The 12575-nt window shown below is 43.7% G+C and overlaps 1 protein-coding gene across 2 annotated transcripts in view; it reads right to left on the bottom strand.

Moving 5' to 3' along the window:
- The window catches only part of CCDC62 (coiled-coil domain containing 62), a 31850-nt gene that overhangs the window by 1669 nt on the left and 17606 nt on the right, over positions 1 to 12575 (bottom strand). For both annotated transcript variants that reach the window (XM_012731216.1, XM_012731215.1), the window contains 4 exons: positions 11746 to 12423; positions 8065 to 8221; positions 5159 to 5284; positions 117 to 210 (listed from right to left, as the gene is read on the bottom strand). In XM_012731216.1, the coding sequence (XP_012586670.1) occupies positions 157 to 210; positions 5159 to 5284; positions 8065 to 8221; positions 11746 to 12423 (1015 nt within the window). In that variant the 3' untranslated portion in view covers positions 117 to 156. The remainder of the gene's footprint in view (positions 1 to 116; positions 211 to 5158; positions 5285 to 8064; positions 8222 to 11745; positions 12424 to 12575) is intronic.

Raw genomic sequence — 12575 nt, 5'->3', positions numbered from 1 at the left:
TATAAATGGGTGAAAGGGAGGGGGACAGTCTGATAGTGGCCTGGTACCTTCCCAAGCTCCCCAGTTACTCGTTACATATCCACTGAGACGTAAGTGAGGAAGCAATGGTGACTTACCCAGCATCTCAAAGAACACCGAAATTGACTGCTGTTGTCTTCAGTTACTGAGAATAGTATTCTTTTGAGCTGATTCTTCTGAGAATTCTAAATTCTGCAAAACAACTCCTGAGTTAGTACCCAACATAGAAAAAGTAGAACATACTTAGTAAGACAATATTCAAATATTGCAGAAGTGCCTTTATAAAAGACTGGAGGGTGTCAGGGACTTCACACAGTTATAAGGCAGGCAGCCAACACCACAGAGGCCCATGGACTAACTCTCACACTTGCTGGGACCCTGCTATCTCTAGTGGCCACTCTGTGCCTTTACCACATGTGTTATGGCTAAACACTGGCCATCAGCTCATGTCCAGATAAAACACAGCTTCACACAGCTCAGGGCAAGCCCTTAACGACAACCATAGCCAACTGGGAAGAACCAACAACGCAAGGCTCTCATTCATAACACCTAACACATTCGGTGTCCAGGGAGGTATTAAAGAGGAGGAGGATGATGAACCTGGAGAGGTGCAGGCAGACCAAGCAGTGAACTTCAGGAGCTCATTGAGCACAGTCCCTCTGTCTCCCCCTTCCTGTGGGACTTATGCTGAAGCCAGGCTAGGAAGGTTCTCAGAGTCTACCTGCTCCGGTCCACACACTGCTTCCTTTCAGTCTCCTCCACGATTCATTATACAATCCGATGGTTTGTTCATATTTTGCAATCAGATGTATTTTATTTTATTCATTTGAAGATATTCTATGTGGGTTCAGGGACCTTGCCAGCCTGACACAGGAGGGATGAGAGCCCCGACAGGGTGCACCAATAGTTTCAAACTAGGGATGAGAGTGTCTGCCCACATACTGACCCAAAGCCACACCAGCCCCACACCCCAGCAGCAGGCAGTCTGCTGTGGGCACCAGGAGATGTGGTGAGTGGTGCTTTGTTTCTCTCTGGCTTCCCTTTCTTAGCTATTTTTAAATTACTGGATTTTGTAAAAAGTAGTTAAGTATACTGACATGGTTTGAAATAATGTATTTTCTGATTCCTTTTGGACGCGTGTAGAATACCCTGCTTTTCTTTTTTTTTAAAAAAGATTTATTTATTATTTATGCATACAAGCATGGGGGTACAAGCCAGAGGTGTGAGGGGTGAGAGGATTCACCAGAGACAGAGTCGGGAAAAGAACAGTGAGATGTACTGAAATACACTGCTGAGGGAAGCAGTAGGTGGGTCAGAAGAGGTCTGCTGCACCATGTGGGTCACCTCCCTGGCCAGGAATCTAACTCGTGCTGCAGTGGCTGCAGATAGCTTCATACTGCTGTGTTTTAAACCACTGTACCACCAGGGAGGTCCCTTGCTTTTTTTTTTTTCACTTAATGTATTTCAGAAACATCCCCACATCCAAGATTGGCCTTGTTCAGTTTAACAACTCAGTAACACCCCATCTTGGGGCTATGGGGGCTACTTTCTGGGCTTCTATACGCTATAGGATGTTGGATGGTTTCCTGACTTTGCTCTTGGCAAGGAATGTTGTCAGGCAGGAGCAACTGTTTCTGTGGGAAAAAGTCCCAAAGCGATCCTGACCCCACTGGGCAAAGGGCTGGTCCCCTGCAACATGCTGGAATGATGGAACCCCAACAATGCATGTTCCAGAGAAAGGCTCTGAACAAATCCTGTGTCTTTAGCAGCAGCAGAGAGTGAAACACTGTCAGGCAGACAGATGCTTTGTTCACTGTAAACATCTAGCAGTTTCTACATAAGTATTTGCTTTTCAGTTACCAGTTCTACCCAGTCTATAGGACCAGAGGGTAAGAATTTGTAAAGCAGGTTGCTAAGTAAACCTTTTCTATATATCTCTGTATCAGTTAAGAACCCACTGGAAAATACGATGCATCTGGAGTCAATATTTCTTCCCACCAAGTGGAGTTCCGGTTCTACTTCTGGAATACTAAGCTGGAAATTTAATTATTTTTCTCCACCTATGAAATTATGAGACTTTCCAGCTCAAAAATTCTCTTAAACCAGTTTTCACCAAAAAATAACTCACATGTTTTTCAATCTATACCTGAGATCATGGTTTTGCCTTTTTCTGTCATTTCCACTCAAGGTACTTACTGCATGTCCTTGGGAGCAGATGCGGGCGCTGCACAGCTGCGGACTCCCACCCAGGTGGGTGGGGGACTCGACAGGTGCTCTTGGAGGAGCAGGGAAATGTGTGCACCTCCACAATGATGGAGCAAACCCAAGAACACACACATGGTCCTTCTCCAAGCACAGAAAGGGGAGCCAAGACAATGCTAGGCAGGGACTCTAAAGAGGAGGCAGAGAAGGGTCACAGCCATGGGGACAGCAGGAATCTGGTCAGGCAGGTTAAGCTGAAACGCCATCAAATTCTGCATAATCTGCTTTGAAAATGTGAATTTATTTCGACACATCTTAAGTATTTGGGAACAATCTGAACAATATGTGCAGTTTGCATGGTTGTGTGTGAACCTATCCAAGGGAAACTAAGTCACACCATTGAGGAGAGAGTACACATGCACTCTTGTGCACATGCACACATATATGGACACACTCATGCTCCTTAAACCTTCACTGCCTCCCTGGCATCATTACATACCTCCACCCACTTCTGCCATGGGCCTTCCCCCTGGCAGACTCCTCCCATAACCTCACAGCCTATGCTAAGTGGCAGCCTCTGACAGAACCCAGTGTTACATGCAAATCTCAGGTCTTTTTCAAGGTAGGGGGCTGCATTTATTTAGCACTCCTGTGCTCCTTAACCCCTTGATACGTGTGAAACGTCACCAATGGGGCTTTTGAGCACTATGAAACTGAGCCTGTATTTCCCAGGAGCTGTGGGCTTTGCATTGTATATTGATTTTTAAGAATCTCTATATTACCTAAGAACAGAAAGAACTGTGGTTATCAAAATATTAGCCAAAGTTGGAATAGAATACATACTTTATGAATGCATTAAATAGTAAGATCTAGCAGATTTAATATCCAGCATTCTAAGGCAGTGTTTGGGGACTTCTATGAGTGACAAAGCCACAGATCATGGCGTCTTCCCATATCCATAGATGAAGTAGTGCTAAATTTCATTTAGGGCTCAATTAGAGTGTGGGTAAGGACGGATTCACCTCCTTGCTGAATTTATTCCAGGTACTTAATTTTTTCCTGATGAGACTGTAAATAGGATTCCTTTCTTGTTGTCTTTCTCTTCTAGCTCCTTGTTTGCATTTTGAAATGCAGAACAGCTTTGCAAGCTGATATTGCAGACTGCCACCTGGCTGTGCTGATTTACTGTTTCCAGGAGTTAATCTACAAACCTTTTTCAACTTGGTTTTTTGTTGGGGATAGAAAAAAACATTTCATTCCATGAATTTCAAAGACCTTTAGCTATACAGAGAGCACATCCAAGGAAAGTACCTGGAACCTTAACCTTAAAACATCAATTTGAAGCCTTTATTCTATAGATTAGGAAACTGGGGTTCAAGTGTCCTGACATCAAATGCAATCTTCTTTTCTCTATTTCTGTCAAGGCTATAAAATCCACCAAGCACTTATATCATGGCTACTGAAATGCTACCATGCTCAGAAAAAACAGTTAAAATGAACAGGTGAAACACTTCCTGAAAGAAGCTTAGAAAATTGCTATTTTGTAATGACCAGTGAAGTAATATCTAAATAACAGCAGTTATTATTATTTAGGCATAATGAGGAATGCTCAAATCACTAAGTGAACTTTAGAATTTTAGAGTATAAAAGTTCAGGTTGACAAACTCTTTAACTTTTCCATCAACCAAACATCTACAAGTGAGACAATCGGATGTTTGGATCCGCTTGCTACATGGGACAAGACACAGGCAGCGTCACCAAGGAAGCTGTCCTGCCAGACAAACAAAAGCCCCAGCTGACTTGGTGTCTGACCATGCAGCTGGACCTGACACCAGTGTGTGAGGTCTGCAAGGGCTGGAGGATGGGCTGGTGCTTGGTGAAGACACAGCAGCAGATCCAGAATGTGGGAAATTCTACAGGACAAGAGACTCAATTCCTGAAGCAAGTGAATGGCATTGTAAAACAAGAAATAAAAGAGGGAGGAAAGGGGGTGGGGGACTGTCAGTGATTAACAGGGTCTTCTTTAGGGGACACATTCAAATGCAAAGTTGGGACCTTGTTTGGATATTGATCTGCACAGAGTAAAAAGCTACTTCTGGGATAAAAGGGGAAAATGTAATGTGGTCTAGTCATGAAAGAATTATTGTTCATTCTGTTGGGTGTGACAATGTCATAACTGTTTTTCAAACATCCTAATCCGCAGAGATTAAATGAAGAGGTACAGATCTTCACTGATGAGTGAAATGCTGGGAAGTCCAGGTTTTGCTTGAAAATGCTTCAGAGGAAAACACGTAAGGTGGGGAAAGATGGAAAACAAAAGTGGCAGAAGCTGACAGCTGTTGAAGGTGAGTGATTACACTATTCTTTCTACTTTCGCTGTTGTTTGAAATTTTCTGTAATAACATGCTTTTGAAAAATACCCAAAAGTTTATATTCATACCCCTAGGTACTTAGGAGGAGGAAGCTGGGGGACATTCACATTTGAATTTGGCTTTTTCCCTCCTCCTTAAAACCAGTGTGCAGGGGCCCTCCCTGGTGGCGCAGCGGGTTAAAACACAGCACTGAGACGCTAAAGCCACTTCCACATGAGTTCGATTCCCGCCTGCCCCAGAGGTGACCACATGGCGTGGCAGACCTCTCCTGACCCGCCCGCTGCTCCCCTCAGCAGTGTACTTCATGGATATGCCTTTTCTGCTCCCTACTCTGTCTCTGGTGAAGCCTCTCACTGCCCCTGAGCCTCTGGCCTGTTCCCCAGCTCTGTATGCACAAATAAATAAATCTTAAAAAAAAAAAACAAAACCCAGTGTACAACCGCTCTCCCTTAGAAACATGGAAAGACTTCCACGCTGATGCCGAGGGGGTTGCCCTTGTAAAAAGGACTCACAGGAAGACTAAGGGGATTAGGCAAACAGGTGGGGAGAGGAAGGGAAGCACATACGTTTCTGGCACTGCCCAGGAGATTCTCTGAGCTGATCGGGAGCAGAGTGCTCAGCTCCAGATCGGTGACCATCTGACGAGATTCTGCCAGCAAGCGCTGAAGCTTGCTTGTGGGAGAAAAGTCGTCCTGGGAAGGAGAACAGTGAAGCACTGGTGAAACTGGGAGGCAGTCTTAAGAGCTTTTGCATTACAAACACCACCATGAACTAAAACCTCTTGACTTTCAGGAATCACAAAGCCAAAGTAGGCCATTTAACACCAGAATAACCAAATTGACTTAGAACTTACAACTAATTGTCAGCATTCTGATAAAAGAATCCTAAGAACACTACATTCTCCTAAATCAACTCCAAGACATAATTACCAGGTCAAAGTACTTGCAAAATGCAACTTTAACATGGAAGACTTGTCCACTTTAAAATATATGGAAAAAAACAAAGATATGTGGAAACATGCACTTAGTTTAATTTTCAAATAATGGATCTTAGTTTTTAGTGTGTTAACTGCTCTCAAAATCACTAATATTCATTTTTTCATTAAGAGAATTTCTAATTTTTTTTATGAACAATGGAAACTGACCCAGATCTAGAAGATGTCAAAGAATGATCAGGGCCCTCCCTGGTGGCGCAACAGGTTAGGATGTAGTACTGTAAGCTGGCCATATCCACTTCACCTGCTGGTGGGGCAGTGGTTTGTTAAAGCACAGCACTAAGAAGCTAAAGCCACTTCAGCATGAGTTCGATCCCTGGCCCCTGAGGTAACCCACATGGCAAAGCAGACCTCACCTGACCTGCCCACTGCTCCAGTGTACTTCGTTGAACTGCCTGTTCTGCTCCCCACTCTGTCTCTGGTGAATCCTCTCACCACCCCTTTACCTCTGGCCTGTATCCCAGTTTGGTATGCATAAATAAATAAATCTTTAAAAAAAATTCACTTTGGCTTTGGTTAAATAATATAACCCAGAAGAAAAAACAGTAACTTGTGGGCCCTCAGCCTTCCAGGGAGTGAGAATGAGCAATATAAAAACAACCCAGCTGTGAAGATATGACCAAATTTCACAGGTGAGAAAACCAAAAGTAAGTCTTTTCCTAAATCAAAGGTTCTCAACCTTAAATGTGCACAGAATCCCCAAGAGGGCGAGTGTGACCAGGTTCCTGGGACCCAGCTCAGATTCAAGATGTCCTGGGAGGGCCCGAGACCTGTCTGCCAACCTAGACAGGTGAGGCTGAGACTGCTAGTCCAGAGAACCCACCCTTAGAACCACTTCCTCCAACAGCGCCCCCTCTTTTTCTTTTCTTCCAAATGCTCTACAAGTCAAAAGACCATAATGTGTGAATGAAACTTTTTTTGGGGGGGTAAATACTTTTTAATAAATACTGTACCACTTCCCACCCATTAACATAACAATTAAAAAGAAAACAGGGCCCTCCCTGGTGGCACAATGGGTAAGCTGGCTGCAGCTGCTTTAGTGCAAATTCGATCCCCTGCCCTGGAGGTGATCCACATGGCTTGGTGGAGCTCTCTGCTCCCCTCAGCAGTACACTTCGTCAATCAGCCTGTTCTGCTCCCCACTATGTCTCTGGTGAATCCTCTCACCACCCCTGCACCTCTGGCCTGTACCCCAGTTACATAAATAAATATGCATAAATAAATAAATCTTAAAAAAAAAGAAAACAGAAAATAACATGTTAATGAGGGTGAGAATGGGAACATTAATGTACTACTAGTGGGAATGTCAAGTGGTGCATCCACTGAAGAAAACAGTATGATGATCCTTTATAAATTAAAATTGCTATGGAATCTAGCAGTTCCAGTTGCATATATCCTTCCAAATAATTAATTAGCATGAATGGAACTTTTTAAAAAATAAATTTGCTGAATTAAAGCTTATTTCTCCTGTTCACTACTTGAAATCAGAGAATAGGTTCATTGAACTTTGAAAAAATACTGACTGCCTTTTTTTGTCCAATAGTTGTCGATAATTTTCTTGCTCTCTACATCACTTAGTCTCTAGGAAAACACCCGCCCGCCCCTACACGGCTCCTGAGTCTCCATGGTGACAACATCACACGGCTATGTGCTCAAGGGACACAGCTCACTCCGCAGGTCCTGTCCATGGCCTTGCTCTGGTTTTCTTATTAAAAGAACAAAGAGCTAAATGTGCTAAGGGGCTAAGTCTCAGTACTATGAGCTATCTGCAGCCACTGCAACATGAGTTCAGTCCCTGGCCAGGGAGCTGACCCACATGGCATGGCAGCTCTCTCCTGTCTCTCTGCTGGTCCACTCAGCAGTGTATTTTGGTCAGTTTGCCTGTTCTGTTCCCCACTCTAGTGAATCCTTTCACCCCCTACCCCCTATCCCCCACCTGTATATCTCTGGCCTACCCCTCAGCTCATCTATGCAAATATAAATAAAAATAAAAATCTTACAATAAAGGAATAATACTTTAAAATAAATCAATGTGCTAGTCTCCTATAAAGTCATGCAATTCTGTTAGTCATATATCACACAGTCAATCGATGTGTGTTCTCCAGAGAGCAATGTTCAAAAGTAGGCTCACCAACCAACCAGCCAATGAGTAAACCTCATCTCCCTGGCAGCCACTCTGGGGTACAGGTATTTGGAGAAAGGAGGGGCTGGCTGGACCAGTTGGGTAACATTTTCTGGGTATACATTTCTGGGTATTGTTTAAATTTACTTTACTATGAAAAAGTTTAAGTTGCCTAAAGAATTTAATTTTTTTTTTTGTGGGGGGGGAGAAGGGGAGAAGAGACTGCCTTAAAAGAACCTTAAAAGAACCTGCAATTCAGAAACCCAAAGAAAAGCCAGTGTGAAGGACGCCCAGGGCAGCAGGCTGCAAATGACAGAGGCCTGCCAGGCATTGCCAAGCCAAGAGCTCTTACAGACCTTCTCATTGAGCAATGCAGTGTCTTTGTTGATTGACAAAATCCTAGATGAGTTATTTTTATCAGAGGAAGACTCTGTCCCTATCAACTTCTCATCCTCTCTTGAGGGAGGTTTTGAAGAATCTGAAGAGTGGGATTGCTGGAAGGCAATTAGCTCACTGTGAATAAAACAGACACAAAAGGCATCTTAAGTCCATTTTCACACATAGACTGTCAGCGCTTAGACTTAAAAATATATGAATGGGGCCAAAAAATAAATTGCTTTTCTTTTTTAAATAAAGATACTCTGGTTTGAGTAGATTATTATAGATTTAAACAGAATATCTGAGGGAAGATATAATAAATGAAGACCTTGTCTGTAGTAAAAGTTAAAACATAATTCTTAAAGGGTTAGCAATAGAATAAAAATTTCACTCAACCTTCACCCCTGCCCCCCAACCTCCCCCCGCCCACCCAAAACACAAAAATTCAAGAGACAGGATCATCCAAACGGGGGGAGGAAAACAAGCACAGTAAATAATTAAAGTTGTTGAGATGGGTTGGTCCTGCTCATCCATGGGACGCAACCAGCCAGGGCTGGGCCTTTGGTGCTGCACTAAAGGTGCAAGAGGCTTTTTCTTGTCATTAACCCCTTAACAATCCAGTATGACAGCCTCTTCCACAGTCCTGACTCTGCATTAGTTATCAGAAGTAACCTAGAGATGGTGTAAAGTGCAGGGGCAGGGGAGGTTGCTGGGAGGTTCTGTGCAAATTCTGTAACATTTTACAGGTGAGACTTGAACACCCACAGATCTGCTGCTGGTGTTCTTGGAACCAGTCCCCAGAAGGTATACAGGGCAGAACCTATGCTTTTGGTTTGAGAGACTGATTTTTGTTAGTGGTTTTTAAAAGTCTCTTCTGAGGGAAGCTCGTTGGCTCGTTGGTCACAGGTCCTCTGGTCAGCCTGGCTTAATGGCTAAAGGTATCCCTGGGAGCAACTGTGAGGCCCCCAGGCCTACGTGAGCACAGGCCAGCAGGAACTTTTTCCTTCATGGGCTTGTTATCAGACGTATCAACCACAAGAATGTGAATGCTCACAGATGATAAAGTCAGATGATAAACATGATAAGGAACAGTGAAGCCTACCTTTGGAAAAACTGAAAAACATCTCACCGACTTGGTCATGTATTGGTCACACAATGTACATGTTTCTACTGGCTGAACATGAAGTCACTTCAATTCTTTCAAGCCAGGGAGAGAAGAAAACCCTTCTCGTTGGAGAAAACCCTGAATGTATTTACTTAAATCTAGTTATTTATTTACATACAGAAGAACTAGGCCAGAGGTGTAGGGGTGTGAGAGGATTCACCAGAAAGTGAGGAGCAGAACAGACAGAGCTACTGAGGGGGACAGCAGGGAGAGAGGAGAGGTCTGCTGTACCTCTCCCTTGGTCAGTTCCCTGGTTGGCGATTGAACTCAGGCCACAGTGGTGATAGCCTCAGGAAATTCTGAATTTAAACTTGAATTTTTGTTATTATATTCAGTCTGTGACCACTGTGCTCTTAAAACTACCCAAATCGAGTTCTTCCCTTCTACACATTGAGTCCGGGAGTGAGGACCACACAGCTGGGCCCTGTTGGGATGGATGACCCTCTCAAGAAGAGAAGGTACAAACAGCTGACATTTAGTGTGACAACTGTATTTTTCAAATTTTGCAACTTACATAATTACTATCTGTATGATTTTTAAATTGCTCAGTCTTCTGAAAGGCCCCAAGAATAAACCAAATAATGTAAATACCAGAAAATCTAATCACAAAGTCGTATGAAAAGTCAATGTGATGATTAAAAGAAGACTCTCAATATAGAAACTCCATCCTCTTCTGTAAGATTGAAGAGCTAGGTTGGTTTTAAAAATAGCAGTCATCACTACAGTGCCACTCAGCCACAAGACTCAGCAATTCTGGACAATGAGCAGAAGAACGTAGCAAATGCTAATAGCTAATCTATTTTCTTCTCTTAAAATAACCAGTAACTTACCAATTTGCTAACTACAAAGATTCTTTCCCTTGCATGATTTTTTTTTTTAAGATTTATTTATTTATTTGTGCATACAGAACTGGGGTACAGGCCAGAGGCTCAGGGGCAGTGAGAGGCTTCACCAGAGACAGAGTGGGGAACAGAACAGGCAGATCGATGAAGTACACTGCTGAGGGGAGCAGCGGGCGGGTCAGGAGAGGACTGCCACACCATGTGGTCACCTCCCGGGCAGGCGGGAATCGAACTCATGCGGAAGCGGCTTTAGATTCTCAGTGCTGTGCTTTTACCCGCTGCGCCACCAGGGAGGACCTCCCTTGCATGATTTTAAAAAGCACAAAAGTCTGGGGAAATGTGGAGTGAACACAAAGGCAGGAGCAGCTGGCTATGATCTAAGCCTGGTGGCCTTGGATGAGGGCAGAGGGCATGTCCGCTTGGGGTCTAAGGCCAAGCTGCCCAGACACCCACAACAGCGTGTCCACCGAGCATGGGGTCCTGGGGTAAGAGGAATGTCCCAGAGCAGCATTCTACCTATAAAGTGAGCTGCCTGTTTGTTTTAATTAGAACATATTTGCTCAACTCAAGACAACTGGCAGCATGACAAAACCTTTGCCTCTGAAGTCGTCCCAGATGCGGTGTTTTCACTGGTGAATGTGGCCCCAATAAGCAGTGGTGTGATGCAGTGTGTAAACAGCTTGTCTACTTTTTAAAGTACCTGCCATTACCTTGCATCTACAACTGATTCACACATTTTGCCACACCTAATTTGGCTACTGAGTCTCAGCAGATGTCTGAGACCTGCCTTCTGTTTCTGGATTGTGGTGGACCCTGGGGTCTGAGCAGGGCCCAGGAAGGGTGCCTGTGTGGCAGGCACACTCACTCAAGGATTTGGTTGTGGAAAATTTTGACTTGTCTTAAAAAAAAAAAAAAAAACTTCCCTGGTTTTTATAAATGAAATCAAACGTGTTTATTGCAAATTTTTTTGAGATGAGAATAATTACTTTCAATCTGACCACGTTTTGTAAACACACATAGCTATGACCCTCCTTAACCCCTCCTTGGTACTTCAATTTAACAAAATTTGGCTTACTCCCTCAGAATTAAACCTGAAAATGCCATTATATTGTTATACTTTTTAAAATTTATTTTTACGGGCTGCATGAAATTCTGTTCTTTGAATAGATAAATTACTAACTTGTCTATTCTCTTATGGCTAATCCTTTAGGTTGTTCCCTGATATTTCACAATTACAACTTTATGAATCAAAAATATGTGCAGGTGTGATTTATATAGGTGACACTGATATTCCCAGATAGCAGTCTGAACTGCAACAGAGTCAGTGTTAGGCAGTCATGTTAGTAGAAGGGTAGAAGTTCCTACCCCATCCCTGGTGCCCCCTACTTTACCCTTCTCCCTTCTCTCTCCTCCCTTAACCTCGGAGCCCTCAGGATGTTTATTAGTGCCCACCAGTTTCTGAAAGTGTTTTCCAGTAAACAGCTTGTCTTAAACACCACTCATTTACAAACACTGCTTCCCATCTAACAAGAAGTTGTGACAGGCAGCTGTGCCAGGCAGCTGTGCCAGGCAGATGTGGCTATTGCAGGACCATCTAGTTGAAGCCCCGCAGGCAGCCTCCCAGGGGGCCTGCAGCCTGGAACATTACTGACCTTGTCGAGTTGTATTTTGTTCCACTGCCACTTCCTGAACAAGTGCACACAGATTTGTGGCGAACAATTCTTTGCATCTTAGGAGGTTTGAAGAGATTCATCCATTCCACGTCTGACATGTGGCCCGGGGCCTCGATGATGAAGTTACTGGGGTGGCAGCACTTGGCGTCACACGTTTCGATTTCACCCAGACTCGCTTCATTTTTCTGGTAACAGGAGACTCCGGGGCTCTCCATGTTGTCCTGACATTCAACATCGAGCTTCTCTGGCTGTTTCGAACCTGAGTAGTTGGCCAGGCCCAGGTAAACGCTGACGTCGTGCCACTGCTTCTCATCAGGTAAAGACGACTCTGACTTTGTGTGGGTCGTGTACAATGCACTCTTGCTTTTGGGCTGAACCTCGAGTTTCCCCCCCTGCCACCATGGCTTTTGCTTCTCCGCTAAGTCTTTCGTAAGCAGAGATGAGATGGCAAGTGTACTTTTTTCCCCGAATGAATTATTTACCTGTAGTTTCTTCTCTTTGCATATATCACAAGAACTCTTATTATTGCTCCTATTTTGCTGACTCAACATGGTTTCAAATTTTTGGTCTTTAACCAGTGACTTCTGATTTTTCTCCCTCTTAATATCGACTTTTGGGTGGATATTTTCCAGGTCTGATAAACACATGTCTCTGCTACTGTGGCAGGACAAAAAACAGAAGTTAAAAGATACTCATACTGTGATCCTAGATACTTCGTCCAAACCTCGTTAGACAAGTCACATCCTGGTGAGACCCACTTAACTAGAACAAAACAGAAGGCATTAGATTTACTCTTTCCTAGGGCCTGC

This window comes from Condylura cristata, unplaced genomic scaffold, assembly GCF_000260355.1.
Source record: "Condylura cristata isolate star-nosed mole 26May11 unplaced genomic scaffold, ConCri1.0 scaffold00029, whole genome shotgun sequence".
Taxonomy (NCBI): domain Eukaryota; kingdom Metazoa; phylum Chordata; class Mammalia; order Eulipotyphla; family Talpidae; genus Condylura; species Condylura cristata.
The sequence above is the reverse complement of the archived record's forward strand: the minus strand, read 5'-3'. Positions and strand labels throughout refer to the sequence as shown.